The sequence below is a fragment of the Protobothrops mucrosquamatus genome, unplaced genomic scaffold (assembly GCF_001527695.2).
Source record: "Protobothrops mucrosquamatus isolate PMUCROS unplaced genomic scaffold, P.Mucros_1.0 scaffold527, whole genome shotgun sequence".
In the NCBI taxonomy this organism is placed as follows: Eukaryota; Metazoa; Chordata; class Lepidosauria; order Squamata; family Viperidae; genus Protobothrops; species Protobothrops mucrosquamatus.
In genome coordinates this window covers 531,225-557,333 of record NW_015386835.1, presented here as the reverse complement: position 1 = coordinate 557,333, position 26,109 = coordinate 531,225, and the positions used below count along the sequence as shown (strand labels likewise).

General features: G+C 38.9%; 1 protein-coding gene across 1 annotated transcript; it reads left to right on the top strand.

Annotated features, from left to right (window-relative positions):
- Positions 1-1,374: 1,374 nt before the first annotated feature.
- On the top strand, positions 1,375-18,760 carry GNG4 (G protein subunit gamma 4). The gene is made up of 3 exons (XM_015816918.1): positions 1,375-1,501; positions 11,804-11,912; positions 17,604-18,760. The coding sequence occupies exons 2-3, from the start codon at positions 11,814-11,816 to the stop codon at positions 17,730-17,732; spliced, it is 228 nt and encodes a 75-aa protein (XP_015672404.1). The 5' UTR covers positions 1,375-1,501; positions 11,804-11,813; the 3' UTR covers positions 17,733-18,760.
- The last annotated feature ends 7,349 nt before the right edge of the window (positions 18,761-26,109 follow it).

Below are 26,109 nucleotides of genomic sequence, written 5' to 3'. Positions count from 1 at the left end.
TGCGAACATGATTCCTACCCAAAGTGTGAAACAGCTCTTACTCACCCCTCACTTGTCTTCTTAAATTATAGACTGGAACTGGATGACCTTTTTTTCTTTTAAACAAATTTGACTCTGTTTCTTACTGAGGATAATCTATTGGAAAACTTCAAAGACTAAATTTTTTAGTTCATTCACATTTTTCCTTGTAAAAAGTAACATCAGCTCCAAATTTTGCCTTTTAGATTGTAACAAAACATTTTATGTATGCAATATGAACTGTATGAAGTTAGCAATGGAGGAAATAATTACTGGAGTCAAGCTCTTCAGCTTTAAAAAGCTTCACCCTTTAGATTGCTTTGGCAGGGGAGACAGCAGATTTCTTTTTAGTATAGCTCTGTTGCCTCGTTTCTCTTGTAAGCCCTCCTTCCCTTCTGCCTCCATTCCTCTCCGCCGGCCTCCGAGCTTCGCACCTGTTCCTGGCACTCCTAATAATTTACACCAAAAATGAAGGCAACATAGTGAGCAAATGACAGTGATTTAAACCCTCATGTTTCTGCTTCCCTGACACCGAACATATTTATTTGGAAATAAACTCTTTTTTGTTTTTTGCACGGCAGTCATTGTGAAAAATGGAGGCAGAAATCTCCTTCCAGCTACAAAACTTGAGTCTGTGTGTCCGTGCGGAGCCCATTTACACGGCCGTCGTCGACAGCCAGGCTCCCAGCGGCTGCCTGGAAGCTCCCGGCCTCTGGCCCCGAAGTCTGGGCGCTGAAGGTCCTTGGTCGCTGGCCTTCACCGCACCGCTGTCGACCCTCGGGCCCTCTGCGCTGGGAGGCGAGCCTTTCCTTTCAGGGTCTCCACCACCAGAGAGGGTGAAAGAAAGCCGTCGCTTCCCGAGATTCGGAATTCCCGGCTTTTTTTTTTTTTCTTTTCCTTTTCTTCCTCCCGCGCTTGTATTTGCGCGCTTCTCCTTTCGCTGTTTCCTCCTCTCCGCCGCTGTTTCCAGCAACCAGGCAGACGTGCCCTTCTTCATCCAGCAACTAGGATGGAAGAGGTGACGCTCACGCTGACAGCCGACATCTTCCAAGGGTGGGGGGGGGGAAGAAGTCCACGGCCGCCCGAGGAAGGACGCGCGCTTTCCCTCGCCCCGATTGACGTCACAAGCTGGAATTCCTCCTCGCGGCAAGCGCGGAGACGCGCACGCGCGCCTCCAAAGACTCAACGAGGCACCCAAGCCACGGCGAGGGAGGGAGGGAGCGAGTCGGCGAGCGGCTGCTCCGCTAGCCAGGGGGCGTGACGGACAGGTAGCGTTCTTTTTCAAAACAAAAACCCAATAAACCACACGCAGACATATATAGCCTATATCTTCGCCTCAAGGCGGTCAGAGCCTTTTGGGTTTTTTTTTTCCCCGGGCATGTGCACCCTCAGCACGTCCCTGCTTGCACTCGAGGCGTGAGCGTGGTGGCTTCGCTTGTTCGAATCTCTCTGGCTGGCTAAAGCCTCCATTTCTTGCTGCACGGTAAGTCTTCGAACTGGGCGAAGGTGGGCGCGGATGGGGAACTTAGGAAAAAAAAGCCCCGCTTTGGGGCACTGGGTTGCTGTCAAGGTGCCTCAAACCCATGGGTTTGGTTGAGAAGAGGGGGAATGACTTTTGCCCCGTGGCAGATTCACAGCTTGTAGAGTTGGGGTGTGTCCCAAGTGTTTTCAAAGCATGCATGGTTGCATTCTTGGTCTTATCCGAAATAATTAGTTTAAAGAAATTGTCACTGGGATTGCCAGAAACAGTGCAATAAGGCAATATTTCACTGATGAGGCCCTCTTTCGGCTTCTCTACTTTCTGCATTAAACAGACTTCTCACATAATTAAGACTTTCATCTGACTTCAAACATATAAAATCAGAGTAATGGCAAGAACTGGCATGGATGACTCTTTCTAATGAACAGAAGCTGTATATATATATGGATGTGTGTGTGTGTGTGTGTGTGTTTGTGTATGTGTGTATTTAGTATCTTGAGCTGCTGGGTACAGTATTCCAGGCCATGTGGCACCTAATTTAGAAAATCTGAGAACGCAGATATGTATGTGTGTCCATAACACGTATGTTAGAGAGGCAGTTGCAGTGCATCCGAGAATGAAGGTCTGTGGGCAGAAGGCAAATATTCTGAGGAAGTGGGAGAGATTATAAACTGGCATCGTTTGTTGTTTGTGCCTTTTGGGGATAGAAGAGCTATGTTAGTGGATATTTATTAGAGTAAGCTGGTTTCTCATGAACATTTTAGCTGTATGATTAGGCACCGAATGTAATGTGCAGAAGGTTAGGGTGGCACTGAAGGAAAAAGAAATTTTTTTGGGAAGCCTCAAACCTTCAAAAGAAGCATTTTAAGAAAGGTTGCTTTTTTACCCTCTTCTCTTTTTCTCTACTTGGGAGCTGATAAACAGGCAACAGGAATCTCAATTGTTGGGATAAAGAGTGCCAGAACAGATTTTAGTGCAAAACAGACAGACCGTTCCAGTTGTATTACAGTGATGAATGCAGGACACTAGCATTAGATTAAAAAAAAAAGATCAGAGAGATTTTAAACTGTTTTCAGGCAAGAGATGAGGAACATCATTAAATACCCTTTAAAAATTATGTACATGTTTCAGAATGTTATGAATTTAGTGACAACTATACGAAACCAAATAGCTGTTTAAAAATATCACTCATGGAGAAAATCTACCTATATGATCACTAGGAATTGAAAATGACTTGAGGGCATATAATCCTTCAATCAAAGATACCAAAACTAATAGGAAAAAATCCATTTGTATAAGGGCACAGCATAAAAAAAACCACCAGATGTTCACCATATAATCATAAAAATGGGAAATAAACATATATTTTATTGTTTACAATACTATATTGTTGGGTGATGAAGTTTATCAAGCAAAACAAAGCAAAACAACCAAAACAAAAAGATCTTGCTTTGGCCTCTGATTCAGTTGAATAACCTTGAGAGGTAACTGTTTGCCCCAAATGGTTCTGGATCTGTTCCAGACTAAAATAAGTGGCCCTGATCAACTGTCTTATTTGGGGTTATCTGTTATCTGAGGAGTCAGTGGAGGTTAATTGACTCCTTTTCTGTGACAGAGTTGAAGTGTGAGAAGGCTCAGAAAATGGATACTTTCTACCTGCTGTATATTTTTTTCAGTTTTCATTTCCTGCCACCGCCAACCCCCCCCCCCCAGTGCCACCCAATGGATGGGACAGATGGGATGAGAATAGCCCTTGCTCTGCAGTAAAGATTTTTGAAAAATGTTTTTGGCTGGAACAAAATAACAAACCAGATGATAGAAAGAGAAGAGCTGAATGTCTTGGCTTAGGGGACTGTAAACGTGACAAACAGATGAATGATTGGGATACCCCTGCTTGGGACATTGAGATAAAGGGAGGTGATGGGAAGGTATGAGTTAGAAAGAGATTAAAGATGCAAGTATTCATGAGGGCAGAAACAGACTTAACTTCTGGGAAAGAGTTTTCTCTCAGCATTCCAGAGACAGGGAAGAGGGAAGGTTGAGTTTCCATGGAGGCGAGAAATCCAACTACAGTGCCAAAGGTATGTTGTGATGATGGGTGACCTGTTCTTGAGAGAATTGGAGTCGGCAGTCTACAGACTTGATATCAAGGGAAATATGCTGTTTCCCAAGTGATGGAGTGATGGAGAGACACTAACCTGATTAATCAATCCTATTGATCATAGTCCTTTTCTTCTATTTCACATTGGAACAATGACACTGCCAGAAGCAATCTGGAAGAATTATCAAGTGACTATTAGGGGTTAGGCAGGAAAGCAAAAATGGTTGGAGCACAAGTAGTATTTTTGTTCATACTTCCAACACAAGATCAAGGCCTGAGGAAAGAATAGAGGATTTTGGAGGTAAAAATACAGTTCTGTAATCAACTGAGAATAACAACAACAAGAAAAATGATAATGACAAGTTTAAAAAATGAAAAGAGGGACATGTAACAAAAGTAAAAAAGAGGGACATGTAACAAAAGTAAAATTTCAGGAGTCTAAATCCTATGGAAATCGATTAAGAGAATGGACATGTTGTGGCAAAAGAAAACAAAGATAGTACCAATAATAATAATAAGCTCCTTGGATGCAATCTCCAAACAATTGGAGCATTAACACCACTGGCATTGACAAAATCACTATCAGTCAATGGCAAAAGGCAACCTTACCTGGAACAGCTTACATCATCAAAGAACAGAATCTTCCTATTCCAGGTCCTTCATTGATAGGTGGATAAAAATGCCAAATCCAATCTAAACATCTGGTTGTCCAACTGACCATAACATGATTATATATTACATTTATATGTTGCCTCACTTCCAACGATTCTGGGAGAATAAAAACCAATGAGTGGGAAGCTTTATAGAAAGAGAGCCAAACATGAGGAATTTCCTGATTATGAGAGCTGTCAAGCAGTGAAACAGTCTGCCTCCTTGGGTTATAAATACTCCATCACTGGAAGCTTTCAAGCAAAGGTTGTTGGAATGTCATTTGCCTGAGATGGTTTGAGAATTTCTACCAGGGGTTACACTTGAAGACCTCCAAGGTCTCTTCCAATCCTATCTTAGGATTTTATGATTTGTATGGCTCCTGACCAAGAAACCTGAGGCAGCCCAAGATATTAGTCAGGTTAGTTTTAGAGTGTAGACAGTAAAACTTTGCACAATTGTGGACCATATTAAATAAATGTGAGTAAATAAGCTTTGATTTTGGTTTGTTTATATGGGTCAATACATTAATCTTATGCAGTGCATGTCATAACAACATTTTGCTGAAGAACTGTGGCAAATCACATATCTAATTTCTGGCCATTATTCCAGAATTTAGTGGTGCAATTAAAAAGGGTCACAAATCATTGCAAGTTGCTGTTCTTTCTCTAGATGGCACTGTTGATCTATATTAACGGATCATTTATTTGATTTACATTAAATATTGGATAATCAATAATTAAAATATTAAAAAATAAAAATAGCTTTACAGTTATTAACAGTTATAGGATCTACATCTGATTATAATGTTTCTTTTTTTCCTTTTTCTATACCCATTAAAACCTAGAATCATGATATAATTAAAGAAAACCAGAACATCATTACAGAGTTTTCAATTATGATTGGTATTTATAGGTTAATGCTATATTGGGTACTATTTTCCTTTGTAGACTTTGTCTGAAGACAACTTTAGTTTAATAACTTTAGTTTAATAAGATAGGATGGTTCTGTGAGCAGGTGCTAAAGGAGAAATATTTTGAACACATGACCAAACTGAAATTTTAAATTTTCATCCAGTGGTAAGACATTTTAGAAATCAAAGGCTATGTAGGTACTTAACTTTTAGACAAGAACTCATTAAAAATAACATTTGGGTTTGGGAAAATATTTAATAGGAATTGTTCCCACAGTGGCTGGACACCATCAGAAATTACACCAGGCAGAGCATAGAACATCTAAAAAAAATAGTGCAAAATCAGAAGATGTGGAGAGATCTGGCCCATAAATCGCCAAGAGTCAGACACAACTGAATGGATACCATCATTATCATGAAATGCCACGAAGAATTAGGGAAATTTGTGTTCTGCGGCTTGGCGACCCAATTGTGGGGAGAGAAGAACTGGGTTGCACAACCAGTGGGCTGGCGCACCTGTGTGCACGCAGCCCTTGGGTGAATGGTGGGCTGGCACGCATGTGCGCAGCTCGATTTGTGTGACCAACAGGCTGCCATGTGCAAGTACCCGCCGGCCCACCACTCGCACAAGTTGAGCTGCGTGAGCGTGCATGCATTTTGGCTGCCACTCGCATGGCCCAATTCTGAATAGGCCACAGTAGTTGACGTGGCCCAGGGGTTGGAGATCCCTGTTCTAAATCAAAACTGGCATACTTTCCATTTTGTTTTATAATCCCAAGTATAATTTGGATGGAAATAGCACAAAGTAAGCAAACAAAGTCATTTTGTTCTGTTGTAATTTAAATGAATTTAAGTTTTACTGAACAGTTTGAATTCCATCATTTTTATTACTACATCTATTAACTTGTGATAACAGGGATATAGAAAATAAAAATTGGTTTATTTTTTTAACAGAAAGTATGATAGAAGCAAAAATGGGATTTAAACCAAAAGCAGATTGTATTTTCTGGGTTTGGTGGAGACTTGAAGGTATAGGAACTTGAAACCTGAGCAAGTATGTGTTCTAAGAGTCTGTACTGGGGAAAATATAGTAATTATTGTGAATTGATGTAAAAAAAGCAGACAAATATCAATATTCACGGAACTAACTCTTAATTTTATAATCCTGTCTTGTGCTCAGAAATTAATCTTGTATATAAATGTTAACAAATCTCTAAGGAAAATCAAGCAGGATCTTAACTCAATTCAAACCAATATGTCCCCCCCCCCCAAAAAAAAGCTCTGTATTCTTTTGTACCTGAAATGCTACAGAATCTATCCAGGAATTCTAAGGCAATGTACATTTATGCAGCCATATCTACATGATGTCAAAAGGATGACACTGCATTGATGCAATTATATACTTTCATTCTGACATTTGACTAACTTTACTTAAGTTGCAGCATTTGCTTAATAGTGTTGTCACATGTATATCATCATTTGCTCCCTTTGCAGAGGCCCATGCTTGGGATGAATCTCCTTAGAAGCCTAGTTGTTGCAGTAGTTGCTTTTTAAACAGATATAAATGGTAAGTCCTTTAAGAAGGCATTGCAGGCTTACAGAATAGTTAATTATATTTGAGTTTTAGATTCATCTAACAATATACCAGTGGACTTTTCCTCTAGCAGAGGTGTGTCCTTTCCCTGCCTCTCCCTCGTAAGAAATGAAGGAGGTAATTGTGTGAAATAGGCAAGAGAATAAATTCAGTTATATGAAAAAGTGTTAAGATTTTCTGAATTTCTGCATAATTGCTACCAAGTGTAATCAGAGCTTCACGTGGTCCAACTAATAAATATTGTATATATGGAATCTGACCGAAAAATAATTAAAGTTTCATTTTTGTCTTATTCATTTCATAAACAAAGGTCATCCAATATGATGTGCCGGTGTGAAAAATGTAGTTTATCTCTAATTCAATCAGTTCCATTACAGATGTAACTAGGGCTATGTACGTGAATGCTTCATTAAACAATCAGGGCTGATGTGTGCCAGCAACCCTACCCTATGCAAATCTCACAAATCTTGGCTCCTCATCAATATGAAAGTCTTGTCATATCAGTTCTAGATGTTCAAACATGTTCAGTGTGAAAACAGTGAAAAACTATTTCTCCATTAATAGCAATACAGACAGTCTTGAAATTGAGAAGGCTTGGAGATCAGTGAACACTACAAACAGCAGCCATCCTCTCAAAACCATTCTAAGAGCACAGCATACAGGAAATTAAAACCCTAGGAAAGCCTGTAGGGATCTGCAGGATTTTCTTGCCTTGACCAAACAGTCTACAAAATTTACCCATCTGAAAAAAAACTGGTTAAAAAGGGCATTCTTGGGAGTATGGTAAGCAAGGTAGAAGCCACTGCTTACTAAGAATAGTAATGCTTGTTTCAAATTTACCAAAAGGCACTTGGACAGCTTTCCAGTTCTCTGAAGGAACATTTTAGGGACAGATGAATCAAATATGAACATTTTGCAATTACATGGAATTGTTACGTTTGGCAGAAAACAAATATTGCATTCAACAGTAAGAATTCTTCCCTCCCTCTTTCTTTCTCTCTCTCTCTCTCCCTCATCTATCTATCTAATTGTCAAATTTATATAGCTGCCCATCTTACCAGGAGTGACTAATGCCACTTCTCAAGCATTAGGTCATACAGGAAGATACTAATCCCAAACATACAAATAAGTCTAGAAGAGAATGGCTGTAGGAGAACAAATTTGATGTTTTGGAAAGACCAACTCAAAGAGAAAGGGGGTAGAATCTGAAATGAGCAAGTCATGCTAGTAAACTTTCAAGCATTATTGAGTTGAAGTAGATTGCCATGGAGAAATAGGCCAGAATTTCTACCCAGCTATATGAGAAATTGACAACCAAAGAGAGGAAGCATGTGGTTGTAATTAATGTAGTTGAAAGTGGTACAACTAGTTACTGCCTCTAAGGGGAGGCGAGGGCAATTCACTGGGGTATCACATATAAAATATCTTTATGAAATAAATGAATCAAGCACCAAACTTCGGTTGCTATTTGCTCATGCACTTTTCTCACTTTATACGTCACTTTTACAATATTCAGTGGCAAAGATATGCAGGGAAAAGGGGGTGAATATTTGTTGCAAAATGGCTTTATTTTTGTTCCCCAAGTGAAAGTGCAGAGATTATGTCTGCTTGTTTTAGCTGTCCTTTGCTTTCTTCCCATCAGATAGGTTAGAGTTATTGATTCATGGTTTATAACTATGTCTGCAAATATATGTACCCATGCTGTAATCACAAGTATATTACATCAATTACTTATGTCTGCAGCAGGCAAAAACTTTTCTTAAGACGAGAGTAGAGGCCAAAAAAGGAACAAAAATCCACAGAATAACAATTTTATGCGTGCTTGAATAGTTATTTAATGGCATTTGAATTACTCTTTCAGAGTAGTTATGAGAACCTGACTAAACACAGGAGACTTGTTCATCCAAATATTTTACTGGTCTGGGAAAGGATTTAAGAGCTTTCAAATCCAAGGTCTCTCTTTGCCTCAGCCACACCATATCCATTTTCATGTCTCTGTTTCTGTCTTCAGGAATTGCTGGTCTCAAGAGTCCAGAAGGGTAAATCTAAAACTAAATGTTGTACACTGCCCAGAGTCTCCTTGCAGCAAGATGGGTGGCAAACAAATTAAATAAATAAAATGAAATAAAACCTGCCTTAAAGGGGAAAAACCTGATGCGCACTATGACCTTTGGGATTCTTTCTCAAGAGATATAGATCTATGGTGTAGCTTATTCTCCATTTTCTTATTTGTAAAACTTTAATATGAATCAAACAAAATCTTGCCTGAGAGAGAAATCCAAATTCCTGACAAATATTACCTTCTTACTGTTTCTGGTTCATATTCGCACTGAGTTTTTAAAAATAATGAATTAGATGTGAGTGTTCAGGAGTAATTTCCCCCTTTTTTGCAGTATGCTTTTGGGTATGTTATTTGGAAATACTTTAATCTGAATCTGAAATAACCCCCTGGTGTCTTATTTAGTAGGAGAGTTTGCAGAGATTTTACTTTAAAAAAAAATCCTGTCACTCACAAATATTCAGCTCTCTTGTAGCACTTCTCTTCTCCCTGGGCTATAAGCCTAAACAATAGCCTGTTGTCCTATGTCAATGGTGGCAAACCTATGGCACGCGTGCCAGAGGCGGCACTCAGAGCCCTCTCTGTGGGCACGCGCACCATGCCCCGGAGATGGCAACCGTCCCTCTTCAACCAGCTGCTTGCTAACTCACTGAGATCCCATATGGCCAGATGCATCCCAGCACCCATGCACTCACTGGCCTCTATGTGCAGGGGCTGATGGTGTCAGGCAGCAGCCCCCCTGGCCCGTCTCACCTTGCCCTGTGACAATGGCATCCCCGCCCTGCCTCACCTCGCCCCGCAGGACAAGCCTCCTGCCCACCATCCCACCTGCCAGAAACCCCCTGGATCTCCCCCAACCCTGCCTGGCCCCCACAGGTGTCCCTCCCCACGAACAACATTGAGGTGATCACGCCCATCTTGGCCCCACCCACCCAATCTGCCATGACCACCACAGCCACGCTCACCCAGTGTGCCACACCCACCTGGCACCCAGCGATAAATAAGTGGGTTTTGGGTTACAATTTGGGCACTCGGTCTCCAAAAGGTTCGCCATCACTGTCCTATGCGTTAAGTCTTCTCATATTCTGTAGAACCAGAAAGACAGAGAACAGCAGTGCATCCTTCACGTCCAGTTTTTCTTTAACCATCCATCGATTTTCATATCACCATATCCCAGGAATTTAAACTGATTCTAAGCTAGATTTGCTAGTTATTTTATTGCTATTTGTAATAAAAAAAATGTTTCCACCTTGCTCACATTAGCATACCTCAGGTAAAACTATAATGTTGCAATAAAGTCTGCACCAGAATAGTGCAATACAAATGATACATAAAATATCTTAATATCAAAACCAAACCCTTCTAACCATCAATAATAGCAGGAGAGATAGTGAGGCAAAATATAGGGAAGTTCATATTACAGGGTGGCATTGCTTCTCACTGATTGGTTTTTACCGATTACCTCTTTCAAAATCTGGTTGTAAGATTTCTTTTATGACAGAAACAAATTGGTTCTTTTAAGGTACAAATAAATCAATTGATTCTCCTTTTCAGTTCTCTCTCTGTAGTGATTCTGTTTCTGGTACTGTATTAACTCTAGATTTAACATTTTATACATTAATTTTATACTCATGTGGACATTTTAACCATTTATAAGTATTTCAGTACTAATTTAGTGGGGATTCACATATTGTGTAAAGGTAGGTTTTTTTTGTTTTTTTTTAAAGAAATAATAACTCAAAGTTGTGAACATACCTAATACTCCTTTGTCTTCTATTTTTCCGTGAGGTGGGTTGGGCTGAGAGAGAATGACTGCCCAAAGTCACCCAGCATGTTTTCATGTTGAAAGCAGGATTAGAATTCAGTGTCCCTGTTTCTAGCCTGCTGCCTTAACTGCTAGAACAAACTGGCTCTTTACTGATTGAATAAATTGCCATAGGGTGAATTGACATGTGTTAAGCCATAAGGAATGATCTATAAATTATAGTTGCTGGGTTTACAAAATTGGTAAGATAAAGCAGAGGATAAAGCAGAGGACAATAGGAAACATTCTGTTTTAATATGAAAGATTAATATGTACTAAGAACCTAAAACTAAATTACCAGGAAAAACATATACAAGATGTTAAACGGTTTTAGCTCAAGATTATTAGTTTATGCTATAGAAATTACATTACTGGATCTTTTACCCTTAAATCTGGCCTGCAATTCTTTAAAATAAAGAAACAAATATCAGTGTTTTTAAAGGCTGGAATTTTATTTGACGGACAAATGGACAATTCCCTGATTTGTAAAACCAACTCGGGTCTCTCTCTCTCTCTCTCTCTCTCTCTCTCTCTCTCTCTCTCTCTCTCTTTTTCCTCCCCTCTCTCTCCCCCTCCCCCTCTCTCTCTCCCTCTCTCTCTCTCCTCTCCCTCTCTCTAAAACTATTATGAATAAATGGATAACTTGTGGCCGCCCCCCATAAGCATTTTTGAAATCCTACAAGCCCTGAAACTGATAGATGAAAATCAGTGGTATTATTACTTATCACTGAAGACATATAGTTTCCTGATATATTCAGGCAGGAAATGCAGAAACAGGCCAATTAAAGAAAACAAATCAAAATAAAAAACAACCTCCCCAGTTCAAATAATTAGTGGGAAAAAACTGAAAATCCTGTCCCTTATGATTCTGCTCTGCCAATGCTGCCTTTACTCATTCTCAAATTAGGGCGTTGTGCAAAGCTGATCTCTCCTGCTACAATAAATGACTTAATTACATATTAAATATGATGGGTTATTATTAGGTAACCTGATCTCTGATTATATTGAAAAGCCTAGAGGAAGATTGCAAAGATAAAATTCCATACTGGCAGTTCAATGAAGATTGATCAGTGAAATGAAAGAAGGATCTAAGAAGAAACTGGAGCTAGAAAAATATATCTATTCTTAGAATGGTTTATCTTTTAAAAATAAACAATTTGTAATGCTCTCATTTTTATTGATCTAGGAAAATCAGAATGAAGGAGATAATGCCTAATAACAGTACAACAAATATATCTCAAGCAAGAAAAGCAGTGGAGCAATTAAAAATGGAAGCATATCTGGATAGGATAAAGGTAAATTTGAACTTGTAATCATATTTACAAATTTTAGCCATTCACTGGTTAGAAATCTGCAGACGCTATTCATATTTTCAACCAGCATAGCTAGATAAGAATTTTCATATGGCATACTGGCATCGGTACTAGGCTGAAGCTAGTTGTTTGCCATCTGTCGATATGAGAGTGCAATTTCCCCTTATGTCCAGCGCAGATTAAACCTGTAGCTTTCCTACCACCACCAGTTTTCTAATAGCTTAAGGGACATCTGTTCTGCACGTCTCGGGCAGGGGGCTGAGTAGCCATTGATACAACAATAATCCCTTCGTTGGCACTCTCCGATTCTCAGTGTAACTCCTACAGATATTATCCTGTGATATTTGTTATTGGGAAGCTGTAACTATTTACAGCAGGGATGTCAAACTCGCTGCGTCAGGTGATGTGTCACGACGTATTGCGACTTTTTCCCCCTTGCTGGAGCTGGGGTGGGCGCGGCTTCAGTGTGATGCATCCGGCCCGTGGGCCGGCAGTTTGACACCCCTGATTTACAGTGACCTTCACTGTTCATGGATGGGTGTCTATTGTAGAAAAAAAGGGGAAGATACTCTTTCTCCTAGAACCCCCCTAGATTCTCAAAATCTGATTCAGAGACCTTGGAGTAATCCTAGAATAGAATAAGGCCAAGGTCGGCATTGTGGATTTAAAGAGAGAAAAATCCTACTGTTCAACATTTGTATAATGTTGGAATTTACTCAAGTTGCATAAATGTTTAGGTTATATTGAAATTAGGGCATATAGCTATTACTTATAGCATTTATGCTTGGAAGTTAATAGCACATGAAGGATCAGATTATCCTTGAATTATCTCCTGAGCAGCTCTGTAACTCTCTTAGTTTGTTGATAAATTTTACTGTTGAGAAAAGACGATCTCTCATTTTAATTTAAGAAAAAAGTAGATTATATCCGTTGTCACTGGAGTTAGTAGATTTATTGAATGTTAGATGTGATGCATCCTTTCAGAGCACAATTTTGTGGTACTTGAGTGAACAAAGTAATTTGGAAGTGTTTTAAAGCCTTTGACATTTCTTAGATTTTCTGTTCACAATACAGAACAGAGGATATCTTGGCTTGTAAAATTAATTAAATGTTGTTGGATCAGTGACAATTCTGTGAAGTTTAAACCCTCCCCAGAACACCTACCCATTGTGCTGTCCTGTCAACTGCAGTACTAACATTGTTTCTGAAAGACCTCATAGGCACCCATTCTTTAAAAACACTGCCTAAGCAGATTTTTATCTGGTTTGAAATTACTACCGCACACGACAGATGTTTGGCTTGAATATTTTAGATTGTGATTTTTACATTCATGAGATAAGCAAAATGAATGTACACACATTTACTTCTCTTTGGAAATGAAACAATACATTGTAAATTAATTAACTTTTATTAGTTTCTCAAATAACATTCCCACATAAACATTATTGTATTCCTGCATATGCATAAACAGAGATGACTCATTTCCACATGTACAAAACATTCTAAATGATATATTTAAATTGGCATTTTGAAAAAGCTGATGCTGAGGATTATGAGAATCAATTATATTGCTTTGTGATATTATATGCAATAACTGTTGAGCAACAGAATCTTTTATGTCAGAGTCAAAATAGATAACAAATATACATCCAAAGAGCAGAGAGATTAGGTCTAACAACTATGGAAAGGAAAACGGAGACTGGGGATTTAGTACTGTTTATTGCTAACATTTCTTCTCTTCCAGAAGTTGAATATTATCTAATCTAGTTTTATTTCTAAAGCTAAAGAGGTCCAATTTTATATACTACTTGGATGATCACACATCTGGAAACCATATGCATGCCCAGGGCATATTCAGATAATTAGACTTTGATTACTAAGCTGAGAAATACATTCATGTTTCTTAGTATACAGAGCTTATTTGCATAGCTTATATGCAAACACAGCTCATAAGTAAACCATAATGCCTCTAATTTTATTGCCGTTGTTTTGAATGGCTAGTGACTTTAAAAAGCTATTAAAATGATTTCCAAATATTGTAAAGTTTAATATTTTGGTTTGTTCTCAATTTGTCATAATAGTTTCTCAATTCAGCAAAAATAAAAAAAGTATGAGAGGCTTCTTGATTTAATCACTACTATTTGTATTAACAAGAGATTTGTGCATATTTCAAGTAAATATGCAAAGACCCAATTGTCCAAATAGGAACTGATAAATTAAACTCTAAAATATTCAGAATAACGAACAAAATATACTAAAAAATTAGATCTTAATTAAGAACAGTAGCTATGATTGAGATGAAACTAATGCATTGCAGATAAATATTGCTGCTGAAAGAAAATTCCTTTTTTAAAAATAAAACAGTGAAATGGAAAAAGTTAAAGCCAATGTTGTAGAATAAATTTGTATGGTGTTAACTAAAGTTTGCAGATACCTTTTAGAATAATAAAACTAAGCTGCTGACATCCAGTCAAGAAACACTGATTTTTAACATAAGTAGCATTGTGAACAATTGCGTGCAGCAGCTATTGTGCTTTTCCCATTCTCCTTTAAAGATGGAATTGTTAATTATTTCTAAAATAGTGTTGTGAAATCAACACTGGCATTAGTGAGATGTTTGTGGATGTGCTCATTTTAGATACAAAGCACAAGCAGAGTGGGTGTCATTGCATGAACAGTAATTATGTCTGTCTTTTCATGGAAGGTGACTGTAGTAATTGCAGCATTTTGTCTTGTCAGTGAATCTTATAATTATAGGGTATCTAACAGGATTATATTCTAACTTGGGCTGTTTTTAATCACCTTCTTTACTCTGAAATGTAATGATAATATTCTCTAGTTCTTTCAAAGATTGCTAAACTTTCTCTTAAATCATAAATATCTGGTAACAACTTTCCGAGGTAGAATTTGTGGTAATATTCATTTATAATAAACCAAAAGATATTTAATCAACTACTGGTTTAATATAGTTACATTGTCTGGATTGTGAGATCTAAAAACCAATTTATCAGAAATTGTGTCTAAGTGATTCCAAGTTACATTGCTTGGTGAAGGACACATATTCCAAAATTTAGTTTCCTTGCATTCATTTCTCATCTAATTTTTCCTTGTTTTCCTTTCTGTTACTATTTTACAATCCGTTAGCACAAAAATAACTGACCAATCTAATTGAGCTTTTCTTTTCTTTTTCTGAATGTCTGTACTTGTGCCAGAATGTACCATTTGGTACATTATCATAGACTAAAAATAAAATATGTATGGGAACTACATATGAATAAAATAAATTGCATCTTGCTGGCCAGTTCTGCTGCAACATTTCACATGGCTTCCTTATAGCATTGACTTTGTTCTTTGGAGTGACTTATGGTTGGTGATAGAACAAACAAACAAACAAAATTTGTGATAACTGTCCTGCATGATGCAGGTCTGTCATATTAGAATGGCCTTTTGATTATATCACTGGCTACTAATGCAGCCCACATATCAATTGCAGCAATTGGAATGAGCAGCGAATGGTCTGCAGAAAGCACTAGTGTCCAGCCACTGAATGTTAACTCTGCCTCTAATACATTCACAAATCCCTCTAAGCATCGCATACAGACTGCTGGCATCAATAAAATATAGTGTGCAATTGATAGTCCCCAACTCCCTCATTGGAAAGAGTTGTACAGAGTGGAGACTCATCATGAACCACTTGGTATGAATGAGGTGACCCTCTACATCATCGTCTGAGTGTAGACTCCAAAGAAGAAGGATGCTTGCTGTAAAGAATCTGTTTGAAGCCCTGTGACTGGGGTGATCCAAAGGTAGAACAGGGAGAAAGAAGAGTAAATACAGGGATGATGCAGAAGAAGAAGATAATCCTTTAATTTTCATATACTCAAGGTTGCATTATTTGCAGTTTATGCTTTTATGCTGATGAAACTCCTGTGAATAATAAGGATCACCTATAGCAGTGGTGGCGAACCTATGGCACGGGTACCAGAGGCGGCACTCAGAGCCCTCTCTGTGGGCACGTGCACCGTCGCCCCAGTCCTAGGGCTTCAGCTGGGTTTTATAAAACCTTTTCGCTTTAGGCCTCCGCCGCCATGTGCAAAAAAAAAGGTTCAATCAATCAGTCAATTTCAACTTCTTGTGGGAAGAAAAAAGATCTTGCAAAGTTGGAATTGATTGATTGAACTTTTTAGTCCCACCCAGTCTGCTGTTACCACCACAGCCACACCCACCCAATGGGCCACACCCACCCAATGGGCCACACCCACCTAATGGGCCACACCCACCCGGCACCCGACGATGCATAAGTGGATTTTGGGTTCCAGTTTGGACACTCAGTCTCTAAAAGGTTCGCCATCACTGACCTATACTGTATTTCTTTGATCTGATGCAGAGGCCACTGTTTATTACAGAGGCTTCGCTGTTAAAGAGAAGTGCCTAATTAATCATGTAAATATCTGACAAAGATACTGGTCAAGTTTTTTAAATAACTCATTTAGTCTTTCTTTCCCTTTGCATCTGTTTTTGTTCCACTTTTAGCGGGACTTGTGAAGATTTCCACATTGTTCTAAAAATATGAAAAAAATTATCAATACCGTGTTTCCCTGAACATAAGACCGGGTCTTTTTTTTGCCTCCAAAAGAGGCCCCAGGTCTTATTTTCGTGGGGTGTCTTTTTCACTCACCTCTGGCATCGACAGCCCCACCCAGCAAGCCCACTTCTTCTGCAGCCAAAGGAGCAGCTTCATTCTGCAACTCAGAATGGAGCTCGGCCCTGCATTTCACAGTCAGGCCTTCCCGGAAGGCCTTTGCAACTGAGAACCGAGTTACGGATTGAATCCATAGTTTGGTTCTCGGCTGCAAAGGCCTTGCAAAATGGCGCTATAGATTGAATCCATAGCTCGGTTTTTGGCTGCAGAGGCCTTCCGGAAAGGCCTGACTGCAAAATTCAGGCCTGTGGACGCGGGAGAAGTGGGCCGGTGAGGAGAGGCCTGGCTGCAAGGTAAGTGGGTGCGGGGCGTGTGGCGAGCTCCCACCCTGCCCTAGCTTTATTTTTAGGTGTGTGTCTCGGCCCAAAACTAGGGCTTCTTTTTGGAGTAGGGCTTATATTAGGCCCACCCCCCAAAATCAAGCTAGGGCTTATTTTCAGGGTAGGTCTTACTTTCAGGGAAACACAGTATATCACTTTTTCATATTTAGTTTTGGACTCTTCCCCATAGTCTATACATGTCCTGTTTTAGGAATGTACTATAATTTTAGAGAGATTAATAAATAACATACTGAACTATAGTTTGAGGTATATGCATGGTATGCCTCCAAATCCTACTCTCAAAAAAGATCTGATGGGCAAGGTAAAAACTTTAAAATAATTTAATTTAATATGAAGTAGTTTAATTATATGATTACTGCTTATATACTTAATACTTTTGTGTTTCTGCCTTATTCAAAATTATAATGCAGAGAATTTTCTTGAGAGGCTGGGAGATGCACAGAAAGCTTTCAAGAATCATGTGCAAGCCTGGGGCATCTGGTTCCCCAGCTAGGGTATAAAGGACTACTTCATAGAAATATTCTAACTGCTTGGATCAACCTATTAACACTATGGAAGTAGTAATAATACTTAGATAATCCTTCCCCCATTTTTCTTTTGTTCCTTTTCTTCTTTTTAAAATGCTCCTAGGTATCCAAGGCAGCTGCTGATTTATTGGCATATTGTGATGCTCATATGGGAGAAGATCCCCTTATTATACCAGTGCCTGCATCTGAAAATCCCTTCCGGGAGAAGAAGCTCTTATGTACTATCCTATGATTCACCCTGCAATTAAAAATGTTATCTGTGAAAATACATTACCGATGGTGCATGCTTTTCCTAAAGGTTTCTCCCATATAGTAATTTAGACTAAAAGTAACCCTTTCTAGAACACAATATATTCTAAGTTAATACATTTTAAGTGAAGGTTTTTAATGTCAATTTTTCTATCAGTGGTATGTGTTCAACATTTCTATTGTTCTCTATTTGTGTTTTGTAATAAAAGAATCCTATTTGTTTTTAAGTATGTGATAATTAGATTTTGTTCATTAAATTTCATGAACTGTCTTTGGCTTGTTTGCACAGTAGACTAGCCATAGCTTATATAATAATGGCTTATGAATTAACCAAATTGCCTGACGGAACACACAGTGAATCATAAATCGACTCTACAGGTTAGGTTTGCACAACACACTGAGTCACAAATTGGCCAATCGCCTTTTAGCCTCATGTGTCGTGCCAACCCAGGCTGTCTTTCAGAGGGACCGAAGCTATGATGAGCAATACGCACTATTGATTTCTTAAGTATTTCCATGTAAAAAGTGGGATTTCAGAAGAGAATGTGCTCGATGAATGTTTGAATTATGAATATTAAAGTTAAATCAAATCTTCCCAACTAGCTGCCTTATATCAAGTCAAGCTACTAGTCAACTTACTTGGAATTATCTGTACTGATGAGCAGCACTTTCAGGTTTTGAACAGGAGCCTACTTAAGCCCAACCTGAGATGCCAAGGATTTAATTTAGGACTTTTAAAATTTAAAATGTGTTCTTTACCATTAAGATGTTACTCTTCTTTTTTGTACTGCAGTATGCTAATTGCAGCAGGCAGTAGCACTGCTAATAAACATTGTAGTAATAGTACCAGCACATGAAAAACCCGCAGGCCAAATAAAGACCATACTGATTTCATTCCATAGGTCAAACTGGCACAGTATAGAGTTCAGTTCAAATAAAGAATCATTTCTCAAAATCTTACACATTAATTATAGTTTCTGTGGGTACAGATTCCCATTTCATACTATAAACCAGAGGTCCCCAACCTTTTGGGCACCAGGGACCGGTTCCGTGGAGAGAGGTTTTTCCATGGACCGGAAGGGGTGTGGTTTCGTGTGCTGCCTGCATCCCACAGATGGGGCTTTGCTTGTTTGTGTGGCATGCCGTTGCTGGCATGCCGTGGCCCGGTACTGGTCCATGGACTGGGGATTGGGGACCCCTGCTATAAACTATGCAGCCTGCAGCAAAGGATGTCATCTAGATATGTTCCTTAATATTCCAGATTATATACCTCTAGCCTTTGTAATATGCTAAATACAAATTTTTAGTACAGCTGAGTGTGAATTAAGCAACATAGATTTCTATGGTCTTTATATTGGCTCTTATCTTTAAAAAAATCTTAAATTATGCCCGGCAAAAGCTTGTTTGTCTGAAATCAATTATATCGTTCATTTGATATATGTTGTATGATAAAATGTGCTGTTCATCATTCTCCTTACTTGAATATTTTAATAAAAGTTACTTTTAATTTAGGATTGTATTTCTAGTAATTTATTTGTCTATTGGAATAATATAAATTATTTAATATAAAGTTGTGCATCAATTTTTAACCCAGGGTTAAAAATCCATTAATGTCATAGATTCACATTGAATGACTCTGTAAAATAGTTCTTTTTTCATCTGTTTCTGGTCCCAAGTAAGTATGATGTATTTTAATACTTTTAAGTATGGGCCATCTGACTTATATATTAAGGACACATTTTTTTAGTTTTCAAACATTTTAAAATACAACTAATTTACATATATATTGATGGAGCTCAAAACCTCAGTCCAAAATTGAGCACTAGATTGGATTTCTATGGCTGCCATCTCTAGGCTTTAACTCTAGACAACTAACATAATATAACATCAAAACAAAAAATACAAACATCAAAAAATTGACAGCAAAGATAATTGGACAAATAACAAATTCATAAGTTCACTAACTCTACCATTTCTGAAATCCAGAAGTGCAGCAACTTTAGGATTAATCTAATCTCAGGAGGAACGGTGTTCCAAAGGGCTGACATTGTTACAGAGAAGACATGTTTTCTGATCAACAAGATCCAGAGCATGCTTTTTCTGCCAGATCTGATGGGGCAGGTAGAGACAATTGGAGAAAAGTGGCCATTGAAATATCTTGATTCTATGCCATGAAGAGCTTTATAGGCACTAACCAGCATCCTGAATTGCACCTAAAAACCTGTTGGGAACTAGTGTAGCTTAAAAGCCAGATACAGATAATGCTTGATTTATAATTAGCTGCTTTGCAACTGTTCAAAATTACGACAGAGCTCAGATAAGGTACATAGGATCCAAATTTGAAGTTCTGGTGGCTGTCCCCCACCAGAATCACGTGACTGCATTTGGAGCTCTTGGCAACTGGTCTGCATTTATGGCCATTTGCAGCACTCCATAGTCATGTGACTGTGATTTGTGCCATTTTTTTTTGCAAAAAATTGGTGTTTACTTCCAGTTTCCAGGAAAAAAACCTCAATTGCAGACAATGGATTCGTTTAACGACCATGGTGTTTGCTTTACCACTGCTGTTTGCTTAATGACTGCTGCAAAACAAGGTCATAAAATTGAGTGCAGTCAAGTGATGACCTGCTTAACAACCGGCATGACTTATGACTGTAATTCCAGGCTCAATTACAGTTGTAGGTCAAAGACTATTTGTATGTAGTACATACATACTAAAGGATGCCCATAATTGCTCATGCTGCCAATTGTAACTTTCCTTTGAACAAAGGACAGCACCATTTAGACTACGTTGCATTCTAATCCATTTGGGGGATGAATGAAGCATGAGTGACCATGCACAGTTCTTCCTGATCCAGCAAAGGGGTCAATTAGTGCACGACATGAAATTGTGGAGAAGTCCACTTGGCCCCAGCCACCACTAACCCCATGAGTCTAGGAGAACTCCCAAATTTTACATTGGTTCTGTGTGAGGAAACACAAAATCTAAAGTCCAGGATTTTGGATACCGTAAAATCCAGAAGCATTTTTCAGTCCTGCTTGATTGAGTTGGAGCCCACACAGACATAGAAACAGAAAATCCACAACCCAAGATAGGACTATACCTATTCTGACAGATGCCCTTATCCAATGGAAAAGATAATCAAACAACGAATCAACAAACACCTAGAGGCAAACAAAGTCATTACTAAAAGCCAACATGGGTTTGTCAAAAATAGATCATGCCAGACAAATCTTATTGCATTCTTTGACCAAGTGATAAAATTAGTGGACCAGAGGAATGCTGTGGACATAATTTATTTGGACTTCAGTAAGGCATTTGATAAAGTAGATCACAACCTACTACTTAATAAGATAGAAAAATGTGGGGTAGACAGCATCACCACCAGATGGATCCGTAGCTGGCTGACCGGCCGTACTCAGCGAGTGGTGCTCAATGGAACTGCATCTACATGGAGGGAAGTGTGTAGTGGGGTGCCCCAGGGCTCTGTTCTGGGCCCAGTGCTCTTCAACATCTTCATCAACGATTTGGACGAGGGGATAGACGGGGAACTCATCAAATTTGCAGACAACACCAAGCTGGCAGGAATAGCCAACACTCCAGAAGACAGGCTTAAGATACAGAAGGATCTGGACAGACTTGAACACTGGGCACTATCTAACAAAATGAAATTCAATGGTAAAAAAGCAACGTTCTACATTTAAGCAAGAAAAACCAAATGCACAAGTACAGCATAGGTGGCACCTTGCTCAATAGTAGTAACTGTGAGAGGGACCTCGGAATCCTATTAGCAATCACCTAAAGATGACCCAGCAGTGTGCTGCAGCTGCCAAAAAGGCCAACACAGTGCTAGGCTGCATTAACAGAGGGATAGAATCAAGAAGTGTTAATACCACTTTACAATGCCTTGGTAAGGCCACACTTGGAATACTGCATCCAGTTTTGGTCACTACGATGTAAAAAAGATGTTGAGACTCTAGAAAGAGTACAGAGAAGAGCAACAAAGATGATTAGGGGACTGGAGGCTAAAGCATATAAGGAACGGCTGCTGGAATTGGGTATGTCTAGTTTAATGAAGAGAAGGACAAGGGGTGACATGATAGCAGTGTTCCAATATCTCAGGGGCTGCCACAAAGAAGAGGGAGTCAAACTATTTTCCAAAGCGCCTGAAGGCAGGACAAGGAGCAACGGGTGGAAACTAATCAAGGAGAGAAGCAACCTAGAACCAAGGAGAAACTTCCTGACAGTTAGAACAATTAACCAGTGGAACAACCTGCCTCCAGAGGTGGTGAATGCTGCAACACTGGAAGTTTTAAAGAAGAGACTGGACAGCCATTTATCTGAAATGGTATAGGGTTTTCTGCATGAGCATGGGGTTGGACTAGATGACCTCCAAGGTCCCTTCCAACTTTACTACTACTACTATTACTGCTACTACTGCTGCTGCTGCTACTACTACTACTACTACTACTATTATTATTATTATTATTATTATTATTATTATTATTATTATTATTATGGCTTCATGCATATGTTAAACAGGAGAATATTGAATCCTGAAGAGCTCCATGGAAAAGGGAATGTGGGCTCAATTTTCCCCCTCTCATTAACATCAATTAGAACTGACCCCAGAAAGAGGAAGGTAACCAAAGCAAACTTCTGCCTCAATTAAAAGCCCCCAGGACTGATCCAGAACAACAGCATGTTCAATGGCATTGAAAGCCATAGAGAGATCAGGGACAACCAGGATGTATGCATTACCTTCATCCTGCTCTTGCCAGAGGTCATCCAGAAGCAAAATCATTGCTGTTTTGGTCCTATGGCCAGGCCTGAAACATGACTGAGAGGAATCCAGGTAATCTGTTACTTTTATTGTTATCTGCAGCTGTAGTCAAACACCTCAACAATTTTTAGTAGAAAAAAGGTCAGAGGCAAGTCAAAAATTGCCCAAAATAGCGGGGTTGACTAATGGCTTCTTTAGGGGTGGGGGGAGAAACTGGGCTGAGATTTACGTTGGAGGGAACGCAAACTGAAAGCTGTTCCAAATTTGGGGGAGCGGGATGTGTATGCACAAGCCATAATACAAAGTCACCTAGAGACCAAGATCTGGGTAAGAACTGTTTAATTTGTGCATATTTTAATCTTGTGTTTTATATTTTAAATGTTACATTATATAGTGTGCCTTATTTTAATTGTGATGCTTGCGAATAAACAAACAAACCTAGAGGGTTACTTAATCTCGTATTTTGTTCTTACAATGGCTAGCCAGACCAATGGAAAGCCATTTAAAAGTAAACATGTTACTAGGCTTCCCATTGGTCTGGCTAGCCATTGTGGAAACTTCTGAAATACTGCCAAGAAAACTGAAAAGTCTTGTCCAGATAGTCTCCAGGAGTCAACACTGCTTTGAAGGCATATTAAGAAGATTGCACGGACTGACCACAGACAACGCCATTAATTCCCTGCCAAGATTGGATAATCAAGTGCCTAGAAATAACAGGAATCAGTAGAAACATCAGAAGGTTTGTGCAAAGATCAATGGCATAATGGAAGACACAATTGCTGGTCAATGGTGATAAACTGGTAGAGGTTAATATCAAGAGAGAAATCTTTAAGAAGACTCATTCTGCAAGAAGATTGCATTGACTGACCGCAAAGAATGGCATGTCAATGTAGCAACAGTGGTGCATTGGAAGATCTGCAAGAAATACCATTTTTCTGCAAGCAAGAACTGGTGGGGCCACAGAATTGACAAAGTAATAGAAAAGGAAGACGCTAAAGTGCTCTTAGAATTCAAATAGACAAGCACTTGCCACATAACACTGCAGACCTAACAACTGATGATAAGAAAGACAAAAGACACTGGAGAGTGGGCATGGCAGAACCTGGAGACAGCAGAATAGGAGAGAAAGAACTGGAGAAACTCACAAAATATGAAGACCTCCAAAGAGAAGTAGAATGTGGCAAAAGAAAGCAGGTCCCTTGGGTGCAATCCCCAAACAACTGGAGCACCACTTGAACATCTCCAGCATTGACAAATTCACCATCAGTCATTTGTAAAAAGCAGGTTTATTTGGAACAGCTTATATCCTGGGATGATACCATTAACAACATGAAACAACATCATCTGCTTATCCCAGGTCTTTGGGAAGGACTCGATAGGTGGATTAAAAATGCCAAATCCAGTCTAAACATCTGGCTGACTATGCAACAAACCATAATAGCAATTGTTACAGTAAGAATGACAAAAAACGTCTGGCTAGTAGATGCGCAGTATCTGAAGACAGCAGAATAGAAAACAACTGGAGAAAATCATAAAATACAAATACCTGCATAAAGGAGTAGAGTGGCTATAATATACTATTAGTATTTCATCATATTCATCCTTCCATAATCAATCCTAGCATAACAATAAAACCACACTACTTCTTAATTTAAGTTTCTGCACCACAGTAAAATCTTATTTTACTAATAGCTCTAGTTTTTAGAACTCTGTGTATTTGGAAGAGCTATCTCTTTACATCCACTATGTATTCAATCTATACTTGTATTTAAGCAAAAATGGTGATTTGAATTGAATTTGAATTTTATTATATTTATACCCCGCCCTTCTCCCGGAGGACTCAGGGCGGCTTACAGCCAGTTTAAAACAACTAATACAATACAATACAAAATTTAAGAAAATGATTAAAAATAAATATTCAAATAGGCCGCTTCTACTAAAATTTAATTAAAACCAATTTAAAATACCCCTAGGCCAGTCCTGCCCGCTGAAACAACCAAGTCTTGAGGGCGCGGCGGAAGGAGGGGAGATCCGGAATCACCCGGATCTCTGGGGGCAGCTCGTTTCAGAGGGTGGGTGCTCCGACAGAGAAGGCTCTCCCCCTGGGGGTCGCCAGCCGACACTGTCTGGTTGACGGCACCCTGAGGAGGGCCTCTCTGTGGGAGCGTATCAGCCGGTGGGAGGTAATCTGTGGCAGAAGGCGGTCTCGGAGGTAACCAGGTCCAATGCCATATTTAAATATGGTTTTGGAAAGCAAAAAAAAATTAGTTGCTTTCTTCATACGATACTCAGGAACTAGGGAACCCTTTGAACATCATAATTGATTTAATTTTAACAAGGCTGCATCGGTTCCCATGGCAACATATTTACTTCTGCTTTTCCAAATGATAGCAGTCTAACCGGCATAGCGAACATTGAAAATATAAGCAGAGTGTTAATCCTTCAAAAATGTAAGCACAATGTTTATTCTCTTTCCTACCCAATGTAAATAAGAAACAATATGATTAAAAGTGCATTCCAATATATTAACTCAGTTATTAGATAATTTTAGAAGATAAATAAGAAAACACATGATGATAATGATGATGATGATGATGATGATAACAACAACCTGCTTACCAAGAACTTTCAAGTTACTAATTGGCATTGTATCTACAATAGCATCTAGTTGAAAACAAGTTCTTTCTATCCAAGCCAAAAGGAGACAGTATAAAGCCATAAGATCAGCCCCTAATTGACAAGATGATTTTGGAAAACTGTAAGAGAAGAGCAACTTGAATGTAGCTTGGATTGATTACAGGAAGGTATTTGACTCCCTGCCACACAACTGGATAATTAAGTACATAGAAATAAAAGGAATCAATAGAAACATCAGAAAATTTGTGTAAACATCAATGGCACAATGGACAAGACAGGTGCTAGTCAATGGTGAGAGACTGGGGTAGGTTAATATCAAGAGGAATATTTCAAGGAGACTCACTATCGCCACTACTGTTTGTCGTTGCATTGATTCCTCTGTCAACAATACTGAACAGGTCAGCCATGGTTATCAAAAATCAAAAACATCTGCCAGGCTATCCATTTCCTTTATATAGATAATCTGAAGCTGTATGGAAAAATACTACCTGAAGCAGAATTACTGCTCAACATATACAGCCAAGATACTTCAAAGGAGTTTAAACTGGACAAATGCTACCCTGACCATCAACAGGAGAAAAACAGTGAAAATTGAAGGAATCAAGATGCCTTATGGAAATAACACCAAGCGTCTGGATGTTGAATATCATTACAAATACCCGGGCTTCCTTCACTCTGACAATGCCAAGCATACTGAAATCAAGAAGAAGGTTAATAGTGAACACATCAGAAGAATGAAAAATATTTTAAAATTTAAATTCAGAGCTGAAAATACTATCAAGGCCACCATCTTTCATGGCTAAGGCAGGACTAGAACTCATGGTCTCCCGCTTTCTAGCCTGGTGCCAAACTGTCTCTCTAATGTTATTGTATTTCTAGTATTATTAAATGGCAACACCTCCTTTCTCAAGTCCTTGGGGAGGATTGAATAGATGGACA

Excerpts from the sequence above, each read along its gene's own strand:
- GNG4 (XM_015816918.1), top strand. The coding sequence starts at position 11,814 with ATGAAGGAGATAATGCCTAATAACAGTACAACAAATATATCTCAAGCA. Across the intron at positions 11,913-17,603 it reads CATATCTGGATAGGATAAAG|GTATCCAAGGCAGCTGCTGA; the intron begins GTAAATTTGAAC and ends AAATGCTCCTAG.